At 41.5% G+C, this 12415-nt stretch overlaps 1 protein-coding gene across 4 annotated transcripts in view; it reads right to left on the bottom strand.

The window, feature by feature from the left end:
- The window catches only part of aida (axin interactor, dorsalization associated), a 97509-nt gene extending 85577 nt beyond the window's left edge, over positions 1-11932 (bottom strand). For 3 of the 4 annotated variants that reach the window (XM_072248413.1, XM_072248418.1, XM_072248436.1), the window contains exons 1-2: positions 11669-11932; positions 7574-7643 (exon numbers count right to left, since the gene is read on the bottom strand). In XM_072248413.1, the coding sequence (XP_072104514.1) occupies positions 7574-7643; positions 11669-11775 (177 nt within the window). In that variant the 5' untranslated portion in view covers positions 11776-11932. The remainder of the gene's footprint in view (positions 1-7573; positions 7644-11668) is intronic. The other variant, XM_072248426.1, reaches the window with a different exon arrangement.
- Between the last annotated feature and the right edge of the window lie 483 nt (positions 11933-12415).

The raw sequence follows: 12415 nt of genomic DNA, 5'->3' as shown, positions 1-12415 counted from the left end.
GCCTCCATCTCCTGTCAGTCAAATCAAGCATAAAAGACACCAAGCTCATCTAGGAGCAAAACCTCAATGCCATTTATGTTGCTTGGTTTTGCTTTATAGGAGACGAAGGCATTCAAGCCCTGCCACGGATGTTGATTATCCCTCTGAGATCCAGACGCAGTTTGAAATTGCCACATTGCATGTGAGATGACCTTCTGGAGTTCATACCTGGACCTCTTGTACTTTCTTGGATTGCAAGTCCTAAATACCACCAATCTAACCCTCAGCAAATTTCATCAGAAGTATATTTATGGGGAATACTCTGAATGATCCTGTGGGGAGACACTCATCCATGTGTGTCCGTGACAACCATAGTGTATTCATTCAGGTCCTCTGATGAATGCTTGAACGTGGCCCAGTCCACCAATCTGAAACAGTCCCATAGCTGCTCCTTTGCCTCCAGTGACCATTTCTTTGCTGTCTTTACCTCTGGTACCTTGTTCTTCAGTCTCTGCCTATATATAGGTCAGAGGTCAGATAGTCAGATTTCCCAAAATGCAGTCAAAGGATGGAACAGTAGGCATTCTTGATGGTAAAGTAGCAGTGGTCAAGTATCATACACAAAAAATGCTGGTGAACGCAGCAAGCCAGGCAGCATCTATAGGAAGAAGCACAGTCAAAGTTTTGGGCCAAGACCTTTCGTCAGGACTAACTGAAAGAAGAGATAGTAAGAGATTTGAAAGTGGGAGGGGGAGATCCGAAATGATAGGAGAAGACAGGAGAGGGATGGATGGAGCTAAGAGCTGGACAGTTGATTGGCAAAAGGGATAAAAGTCTGGGAGAAGGGAGAGGACCAGGGGACGGGAAGCCTAGGGAGAAAGAAAGGGGGAGGGGAGCCCAGAGGATGGAGAGCAGGCAAGGAGTTATAGTGAGAGGGACAAAGGGAGAAAAAAGAGAGAGAGAGAAAAAAAAGGGGAAATAAATAAATAAGGGATGGGGTACAAAGGGGAGGAGGGGCATTAACAGAAGTTAGAGAAGTCAATGTTCATGCCATCACATTGAAGGCTACCCAGACGGAACATCAGATGTTGTTCCTCCAACCTGAGTGTGGCTTCATCTTGACAGTAAAGGAGGTCGTGGATAGACATATCAGAATGGGAATAGGACATAGAATTAAAATGTGTGGCCACTGGGAGATCCTGCTTTCTCTGGCAGACAGAGCGTAGGTATTTAGCGAAACGGTCTCCCAGCCTGTGTCAGGTCTCGCGAATATACAGAAGGCCGCACCAGGAGCACCGGACGCAGTTTATCACACCAGCCAACTCACAGGTGAAGTGTCGCCTCACCTGGAAGGATGTTGGGGTGTCTAGTACTGCAGGTGATGTGCTGGTGGCAGTTAAGCAGAGAGTTCTTAAGCTAGCCTGACTGAAGTTCCTGGCAAGGATGTGAATGGCGTCAGGATAGATAGGTTGTTTCTTGTTGTTAATCATCGCACTCAATACATCAAGTGCTATCTTCACATGTCTTTGGTAGTATGTAAATTACAGTCTTAAGGTTGTTATAGCCAGGGGTGGTAATGGGTACTGTTGTGTTAGTGCACAACTACATGTATATGTTAAATAAAAGCACACACGCAGGAGACGGCTTTAACTAGTTTATTAACATTGCAACGAGAGAGACAGAGCAATGCACATGTGCAGACAATGGATCAATACGTAGTGCTAAGGGGCAGGGGGGCTCATTGCTCTAAAAGAAATAGATCCATACATTACACTCCCTGCCCCTTTAGATTAATGCACCACAAAATTGTATATATATATAAAAATACTCAATTTCCCTTTCATAAACCCCTATTCCTAATAAACATGCTTTCAAAATAACAGTCCATAACTAACTTCACAGTTCTAAAGGTTCAGTCTTTCTGGTGGCACTCTGCTCCTTTCAGGATAGCGCCTCAGGAGCTGTGGAGTGGCATCAGTTTGGTAGGTGTCCTGTCTAAGACAACGTTCTCAGTTTCTGGTGTTACGATGACTGCAATGTGTCCGTCTTGTTGGATGCAATCAACTCAGGTGTGCTCTTCAGTTGAGCATCCAGTATCTGGTCCACATGATGACCCCATGTCTGATCTCCGACATTCACTGTGTATGTCAGTGGTTCAGTTCTTGTAGCTATCCTACCAGGTGCCCACCTGTGTGCTCGGTGATAACGCACTTGGACTTCCTGTCCAATCTCGAATCTCCTTGCTGCTTCGCTTGGCAACTGGATTAATTATTTATTCAGCATTTCCCTCTGCAGGTTTGCTTTCAGGAGGTCTACATGAGATCGCATATTCCTGCTCATGAACAGCATTGCAAGTGCTTGATTTGTCATCAGAGTTCCAATACACAAAAAGGAAGTTGTCCACCTTGTGCTGTAGAGAAATGTCCTCCTTGTCCATCACTTAATGGACTTCGTGAAGGTCTGGATAAACCTTTCAGCTAACCCATTCATTGCTGGGTAGTGAGGAGTCAACTTGAAATGTCTGATGCCATTTTTTCTTCATGAACAGTCGGAATTCTTCTGACATGTATTGTGGTCCGTTGTCACTCACAATTTGGTCTGGTGAGTCACTTCTGGCAAAGGTAGTCCTCAGAATGGAGTTAGTCTTCGCTAAGGTGGTTGACTTAATTGGCATAAACTCCGGCCATTTTGAAACAGCAATCAGAAACATGGAGTCCATGAATGCCCAGCAAAGTCAATACATACTCTGTCACGGTGACAACGGTCACTCCCTTGGGTGTAAAAGTGCCTGTAAGGATGCATTTTGAACTTTTTGGCATCCTGAACTGCTTTTGGCCAAGACTTCAATCTGTTTGTCTATCCCTAAGCATCACACCTAGATCCGGGTGAGACTCTTCATCTTGACTGTACCCAGGTTTCCTCCATGCAGATTTTTTTAACACTCTAGTGCACAGTTTAGAGGGAACCACAAGGTATCCACACATTAGTGTTCTTTGACATAGCGACAGTTGGTCTCACCTCGCTCAGAGATCTGGAAATAGGGTTACCATGAGCTGGCCAACCTTGCATGGTGATTTCATAGACTTTTGACAATTTCAGGTCACTCCTCATTTATCTTTGTATTTTGGAATTTGTTACCGGCAACTGGACAACCAATGCAGTGTTGGACACTACTGCTGGGTCACAGTATGAAGACTTTTCTTCTTCAGTTGCCAATTATGGAAGATGTGACAACTCAGTGTTGCTGTTTTGTTTGGTACTCTTGGATTCTATGTCATAAGAGTAGGCTCCCAGGATAGTGCCCAACGTTATAACCGGATAGCAGTCATCACTGGGGTTCCCTTCCTGAGATTGAAAATGGACACAAGGAGCTGGTGATCTGTCACTAAAGTAAACCTTTCTCTGTAGGGTAGTGGTGAAATTTCTTTATTCCCCACACTAGACTAAGTGCCTCTTGGTTAATCTGTACGTAGTTGCATTCTGTGCTCATCAGTGATCTTGAGGCAGATGCAATTGGGGATTCAGATCCATCTTTCATAATGTGTGACAAAATGGCTCCAATGCCATAAGGGGATGCATTGCACACCAGTTTGTTGGGCAGGGATGGGTCATAGTGGGTGAGCAGTTCATCGGATGTTATTAATCTCTTTGTTTCCTTGAATGCTTTTTCGCATCCTTCTGACCACTCCTACTTTGTTCCAGTCTGTAACAGTGTGTTCAATGGGTGCAGCACTGTAGCAATGTTTGGGAGAAACCAGTGATAGTAGTTTACAAGACCCACGTATGACCTGAGTTGTGACAGCTTGAGTGCCTGTAGCACTGCTTCAGTCTTCTCTTGCGACTTATGTAAGCTATGCCTGTCAATGACATGCCCACAATATGAGATTTCATTCTTGAAAAATTCACACTTCTCTCTCTTTGCACACGGACTATGCTCACTCAGCCTGGTAAGCACTTTACCAAGGTTCTGGAGGTGCTCTTCATCATTTTTGCCAGTCACGATGATGTCATCAAGGTAACATTGTGTTCATGAGTTATCTTGTAGCATCTGGTCCACTGCTCTTTGCCTAATTGCTGGAGCTGATGCGATGCCGAAGATAAGACGATTATACTGGAACAGTCCCTTGTGAGTGTTGACTGGGAGGAACTTCCTGCTTGACTCCTTAATCTCCATTTGCTGAAAAGCTTGTGACAAGTCAATCTTTGAAAATCTCTCTCCGCCTACCAAAGATGGGAAAATGTCTTCTATTCATGGCAGGGGATACTGCACAGTATGCAACACCAGGTTGATGCTCACCTTAAAATCACCACATATGCATACGGCTCTAGCCTTCTCTTTCTTGATCATCGGGACAATGGGCATGGACCAGTCGCTTTATTCAACCCTGAGAAAATTCCAGACGCCTCTAAGCTCTACACTTCAGCATCCACTTAAGGACATAGTGGGTAAGGCACTGGACGTGCTTTATGGAATTTTGGTGTTGCTGTTTCATCCAATTCAATTCTGGCCTTCATGCCTTTTGAGTTGACCAACCCGCTTCTCATTAGCATTAAGCAGCTGTGCTAGTCTCTGGTTAGAGCTACCATTTGGGCTGCTGTTGCCTGTTGATGTCACACTGAGAGCTTTAATTGAGTGCCAATCTAGTTGGATTTTTCTCAACCATTCACATCCGAGAAGTGCTGACCCTCCACTTTTCAATACATGAAGCTTTAACTGTTGTATTTGGCCTCCATAGGTCACATTTACTTTCAATTTGCCTCTGGCAGACACTTCTTCACCTGTGTAACTCCTTAACATCACTGAGGTCTTCTCTAATGGTATCTCAGAAAACAGTCTGTTGTAGTCAGCTTCTGGAATTATGGGCAGTTTTACACCAGACACATCTATGTGACCCAGATGATTTTGTGATCTTCTTCTATCCTTATACTGTTCAGTTCTATGCATGACAGTTCATCTTTGTCAGACTCAATGTTGTCCGATTCTGTTTTACATTTGGTAACTCTATATGCATTTGCTTAGTTTTTTGTTGGAGAATTTTCACTCAGTTGTGCTTTTTGTCTGCCTTGCACATTCTCTCTGTGACATTTTCTGCAGACTTTTTCTTTGAACCAACAGTCATTTGCATCATAGGAGCATTTGCCACATAAATAAATTTTTGGCTTTTTGCATCCAGGGGCATTTTGTGCATTTCACATTCTAACTTCCTTTTCTGTAGTTCTACTACATCCTCTACTGCAGTCTCTAGCAATATTGCAATGGTCAATGCCCATTCTAAGGTTAGGTCTCTTTCAGATAGTAGCCACTTTTGAGTGCTTTGACTATGCATGCCACATACAAGCCTGTCCCTTAATGCATCATTAAGTCCATCTTTAAAGTCACAGTACTGGGAAAGCTGACAGAATTCTGTAATCTATTCAGAAATGCTTTCATTTTTTGACTGGTCCTTTTTGTAAAATTTAAACCTCTCAGCTATAACCAGCGGTTTAGGGCTCAAGTGATTTTGTAAAATTGTAACAATTTCATCAAATGTCCTGCTTGCTGACTTTGCAGCAGTTACTAAGTCACAAACAGGCTGTTTGTTCTTGGGCCCATTACGCTAAGATGTGTAGGGGCTTTCTTTTGCTCCTCCAGATAGTTTGCATTACAATACAGTTCAACCCTCTCAACATACAACTCCCAGTGCTATCAAATTTGTCAACTTTCCCGACTGAAGCCATCACCCCGTTATTTCCAGTTTAAATTCAGCGCATTTTTCACTATTACTCACGCATCCTTCTGCTTTCTCTTGCACTTTAACCCTCACTGTTTTGTCCCATAACTTTCAGTGCAGTTATCTGACATTCAGGTTCATACTAGTCACCAATTTGTTGTGTCTGTACACAACTACATAGCAATTAAATAAAAGCACACATGCAGGGGATGGTTTTAACTGCTGTATTCACAGTGCAGCAAGTGTGAGAGAGACAGCAATGTGCCTGCACAAACAGCGCATGCACAGATGACAGATCAATATGTAGTGCTAAGGGGAGGGGTGTCATTGCTCTAAAAGAAATAGATTCATATATTACAGGGACAAGCTCCCACTACCTATTAAATGTTCCCAATGGCGTATGCCTCAAATACCCTCTAACAACCAAGTTCAGCTCCTGGCCTTCACGTATGGCTTAGCTACTAAGCCCTGCGGAACAGTTTCTACTGACAGGAGAAGGAGCAAAGGCACATTACTGGTGCCATAAACCAGGTAGACGGGGCTCGTCAGTCATGGTTGGTAGCTCATCCAGCAGAAGGAAAAATTTCGTCTCAAACCTCTGCTGTCCTGCGACTATACCCACTCATGGGAAATGCTTTGGGAGTAAACCCAGAAGGCAAAATCCAGAGCTGGAGTCCCTAAGACAGTCTTATCTTGAGTTCAATGCTGACTGGCAACCTCGTGATACGGCTGATACCAAACCGTATCGGCCTCTGCCGTTCCTTTGGGTTCATGAGATGCGTGGAGAGGGGGAAGCTTGCTGCATGGGCAATAGCTTGCTCTCAATATCGTATTGCCCAGGCTTGCATATCTAGATAGTCAGGACACAACATCCATGGTTGACCCTGACAGACGGACCGCCTCACTCAAACTACAGTCAGGCCTAGCTCACCATCATCTTCTCAAGTTTGAGTAGGGATAGGCAGAAGATTCTTGTCTTGCCATGAATGACTAATAAAACAAAATACACAGAGCCCTCACAAATAGCTGAAAGAAGCAAATAGACTTGCATGAAGAAATGCTACTTGGGTTTAGTATTCAAGGGATGCTAGCAACTCTAGAATTTTGCCAAGGTTTACCTTACTTTCCCTTTACTTTCTATTTATGATTTATAATTTAAATTTTTAATATTTACTATCGACTTGTAATCCAGGGAGCACGAAGCGCAGAATAAAATATCACTGTGATGACTGTACGCTCTAGTATCAATTGTTTGGCGACAATAAAGTAAAGTAAAGGTGGAAGTCAGCACATGAAGACTGCAAGCATGAGAAGGACAAAAATGAAATGAAAAGGGAAATTGCAAATTAAAAGCAGAGTTTTCTTCTTACACAAAGCAAGATATTCAAACAAACATAAACCTTAACTAAACCTCAGGCAGCTAATTAATGAAATATCAAGGAATATACACTAATGAGCCTGTTATGGATTCCCACACAGCACAGTGAGATACAGAGCCAGACAGTATATAAGCATTCCACACTCTTGCAAAACCTCTGTCTTTGGAGGGTAATTTTTGAAGTAAAATAATTAAGTCATTGTTGTGTATTTTGAAGCAGAGCTCTTAGACATACGATCAGAATACAAGCTAATTTCATGTACTTCTATTTATTGCATTCTCTACACTTATATTTTTATATGCAGCATCTGATTTGGAATAACTATTATTCCGTTCTCCTTTACACTTCTGTATGGACAAATGCCAAAAATCTTTACTTGTGATCATTGCAATCACAATGCAGAAGGAACATCTGATCTGTTTTGCCAAAATACTGAAAGCAGAAAGCACCAAGACATGGAATACCAGGTAACATTAGTGGTCCTTGTGATGCTACACTACTTACCTTTTGATCCTCTGAGAGTTCAGAAGAACTGGCCGTTGACTGCACTTCCTTCTGCAAATGCCTGGCTAATCTGTGTGAACATGATTTTTATAAAATGGTTATCTCTTAAAAATTTGATGTGACAAACCATGAACAGAACAATTCTCATAAACGGAAAAATACATGTATATGGCGTACTGAACATTAAACTCGATAATTATTCCCATCAGCTCAGAAACGTTAGCAGAAGCTTGGATGGCATTCTCAACTCAAACCGAGCATTGTGCTTCAGTGAAAAGTACAGAGAAAAAGTACAATACTCTACAATAAATCTCAGGTTGTTTAGCTGAAAGAATATCTCACCGAGGGTAGAATGCTGCTAATACTATAACACAGCTGAAAGATTAGGCATAAAGTGTGCTTGTTCAAGCAATTCGTTCTCATTCCACAAATGTCTGAAAAAAGCATACTCCTTGGAGTTGGCAGTTTTAATTAACAAATAGCATGTCTTGAGAACAAAATGATAAAGAGGAAATGGCAGCTTGAGCCTCCTGCACCACTCATTCAATAAGATCACAGTCAACCTAATCTTGGCCTCAGCTCCACTTTCCTGCCCAGTCCCCTCACCTTGCCACTGGGACTGAGTACTGGCTTTCTGCATTTTGGATATGGACCCTGACTATAAGACTTGGACAGTCTTTTAGTTTTTTATATTCTGTGTTTTTCACCCAATCTTTCTCCTTTTGTTTGTGTGCTGGTGAGAGGGATTTGGAGATTGATGTGCTTGTTCTGTTTTTGTCTGATTTTGTGCGGGAAGGAGAGAATTGGGAGTTGATGATCATGCTGGCTTTCTTTGCTTTTTTTTCCTCTGATTTCGTGGCTATTTGGAGAAAAAGAATTTCAGAGTTACACACTTTAATAATAAAATTAATCTTTGCATATATTTATTGATACAAATCTGAGACAGTTTCCCCAGATTACTGATCAGCGAGAAGAAATTCATCCTTACCTCCCCCTTAAACAAGTGTTCTTCAATTATGAGACTATCTCCCCTGATTTTAAATTCCCTGTGAGGCTACACATCCACCTTGTCAAGTCCCCTATGTAAATAAGATCATTACTCTTTCCTCTGTAATGCAGTGACTATGGGCCTAACCTACTCAATCCTCCTTTGTACATTTACCCCTCCATCCCAGGAACAGACCTAGTGACCTGCTGAGATCTGCTTTTTGTTCCAGATTCGAAAAGGTATAGTCTCTTTTGTCTTCTATGAACCTAGTGAGCCTTCTCCAACCATCTCCAAAGTAAGAACATCTCCCCTTAAAAGGAAGAAAACCAGAACTGATCAGCATAGTTCTTGCATGGTGTCAGTAAGACCTTGTAGTTCTAGCAAGAGCTCTCCACTTTAATACACCATTCTATTTGCCTATCTAATTATTGCCTGTCCATGCTTTGTGTATGTAAACACTGAATGCTCCTTGATTGAATATCCTGCAGTCCCTCTAAATTTAAAAGACCATCTGCTTTTCTATTCGTACTCCCTAAGTGTGTAACTTCACATTTCCCTACATTGTTCTTCATGTACCAATGTTTTCTATCCCTTCGCTAATTTAACTTCTATCCCTCTCTCATTATCCATTTTCCCACCAACTTTAGTTGCAAAACCCTTGTTCCCTTCATTCAAGTCTTTAACATAGATTGAAGATAGTTAAGAAATCCCTTCAATAGATCATCAACCCAAAAATGACCCTTTTAGCTTGACTCTCTGCTTCGTAGGTTAAGTCTCATGTCGAGACAGTTCTCCAATCACGAGCAGCTAAAGATAATAAAGCTTTATTTTTTGGAGTTTAGAAGACTGATCCTATTGAAACATATAAAATCCTTAAAAGGTCTGACAGGCTCAAATGAGAGTACATACTTACAAGATTAGAGGTTATTTATTTAAAGCGGGCCTTTCACAGAGGTGGCAAATCCATGGAATTCTCTACTCTGGATAGTTATGGAAGATAGATCATTAGATGCATTTAAAGTAGAAATACTGAATGTTTTTCTTAAAAGATGATAGGAACTGACAGAGAAGAGGGAATGAGGCCCAAGACAAACTGGCCATGATTATATTGAATGGAGGGCAGCCTTGACAGGCTGAGTAGCCTACATCTGCTCCCAAGTCCACTAGATAGGAGCAGAATTAACCTATTCAGCTCATCCAGTCTGTCCCATCATTCAATCATGGCTAATTTTTAACCCCATTCTCCTGCCTTTCTCTGTAACCCTTAACCCCACCCCCTAACAAATCAAAAAAACATCTATTTCTAAATATACCAAATGACTTGGCCACCACAGCCTTCCACAGCAACAAATTCACCACCCTCTGGCTGAAGAAATCCCTTCTCATCTCAGTTTTAAAATGTTTTTGTCCATCTCTCTCCCCCTTTATATTTCTACTGTAATTTGATACAAAACTCACTTAAGCTTATTTTTTTAAAAAGCTACCAATATTCTGGTTTACCACTAATCTTCTGAATGTTAAAAGCTTTTTCTTTCAACCTAATGCTATCTTCAATATCTTTCAGAGTCTTTATTTCTCAGTGGAATCCATATTTATAAAGAGTTATGAAATGGCTCTTTAGGCACTTGGCTCAGATTCTGCTGTTGATCTGAATGGAGTTAGCCAACATCAGTCAGGGTAATGATAGAATGCTGCTGTAGATTTAGTACTCCATAATTGTGGAGGATTAGAACCCCAAGCAAGGTGTCAATTATTTCAGTAGTCAAATTGGCAAAGTATAATTCTACTCCTGTTTCCACAATTATTAATCCTAAATACTATTCAGCCCTGTCCTGTCCATCTTGGGATTCATCTATATTTACCAATTAGGGAAAGATGTGGCAGAGAGGACATTTCCAGGAATAGTCCACTACAAAACCTTCCTGTAAAAAGAGGTTGCACACCCATTTCCTGTTTTGAGGAAAATACCTTACAGACCAGCCAATATATACTGGAAACACGTTACAAAGATACTGGCCACAAGAGTAACTGCTACTTTTTTTATATGAACTTTCTGAATCTAAACTTCGAAAGTTTACTAATAAATAAATAATCCCATCACTTCTGCTGAAACACAAGTCTATATACTGCATCATCACTGCATGTATTTGCATAATATAAAGCAACATTAAATCTAACATTGTTTTCCCAGCACAAATTCAGATTTTTAAAAAATTCTGGAACAGTTCATAATCTCAAATGATAATCCAGTTTTGGTACTCACTTCCAGACCCCACTGAACATCTCTGAAGATTACATCTCCACACATCCCAAGCTGTAAGCATCAAATACACTACCTCACCCACAGTAACCCAAACTACAAATTCCACAAATCTAGTTGCGAATTACCAGAGTGGGGACGAAAAGCAGAAACACCCTCTATCACCATTAAGGTCAGAAACCACTTCAGTCCAAATTGCCCCAAATAAATAATTTGGAACTAGATAGCATTTCAACTTTTCATATAGTGAGAAAGAAAGAGCTAGTCTTACATACGGCATATAAACAAGGAGAACCTAAAGAAACATGTTAGGTAACTATTAAGGGAGCGATATATAAAGTGAACATTGCATAAGCATACCAAAACCACAAATTATTGTCAGTATCTTCCCAGTTTTATAGATCTAATACAGATGGCGCTGCATTTTCCAAACAACCTGGCATATAGCTAATCTACAGCCACGTTTAACTGTAGAATTCATTTGTAGGTAAATCCATGTAAGACCTTCGTCCAGGATAAAGAAACTGATGTGAAAGCAGATCTTCAAAACAAATAAATAAATGTAAACTTTATTCCAAACAAACAAAAAATACAACTATTTTCTTTCAAAACTAAGCGAGCATCAACAGATTCTACTGTCTCCACCCATAACAAAAGAGGGTGTGGATGCAGAATAAACTGAACATGGCTCTGCTTCTTCCAAATTCAAACACTGGAATGATCTTCGGCATTTTCTGTTAAGAAGTTCCAACTCAATTCTACATTTCAAGAAATGTATTTTTTTCTCAGAAGAGTTAGGTCAATAATAGCTCAAACGGTTAATTGAACAGGATTAGTCGTAACTCACATTTGGTACTCGTCGATAGCTTCCACTAACTGTCCCCAGGAATCGAAGTCTGTACCCTTTTTGAAACTTGCGTGCCATTTTTGAATCATTTTATTAATATCAGTCATTTTAAAATAATGCACAAATATTATGGTCCCAAACGATATCGGGTTAACATCTGGGCTCGGGTTATAAACTAGTCCCAACGTAACATTGTCAAGTCACAGACTCCAACCAGTACCAAACCCAGCCAGTGACCAAGCCCATCTGAGCCGTGTGTGGAAGCCGATCCAAAGCCAACCTAGTCTGATAGCTATAAGTCCCGCCCTCTTCCCCGCCCGCTCCACTGTGCGCCGGTCCTATTGGACCCTCAGCCCGCACGTATTGGCCTTTTGCAAATCTGATGGTTTGGTCGGTAGTCCATCACTATTCACTCCCGCCCCTTCGCCGACGTTCTAACCGCGCACTTACAAGTTAGGTTGAGGCGGCAGGTGACGCGATGGTTGAGGTGAGGTAACTGTAAACAACTCGAACTACGAGCTGGCGAGCGTCCGGCGGGACGGATCAACTAGCCAATGAGAAAACAGACTGCTGAATGACGTCAGGCGAAACGGAGGGACCTGGGCAGAGCACGGCAGTGGTTCATCATGATTATTTTATTTTACAGTAAAGGAGTAAACAGTGCATCTACCTGCAACTAAAGGGAAACAAAAGAGAGACAGAAACGCTGAAAGACGCAAGGGGGTGTTCGGTCATTGGCCAATGAGC

The sequence above is a fragment of the Mobula birostris genome, chromosome 2 (genome assembly GCF_030028105.1).
Source record: "Mobula birostris isolate sMobBir1 chromosome 2, sMobBir1.hap1, whole genome shotgun sequence".
In the NCBI taxonomy this organism is placed as follows: Eukaryota; Metazoa; Chordata; class Chondrichthyes; order Myliobatiformes; family Myliobatidae; genus Mobula; species Mobula birostris.
The sequence above is the reverse complement of the archived record's forward strand: the minus strand, read 5'-3'. Positions and strand labels throughout refer to the sequence as shown.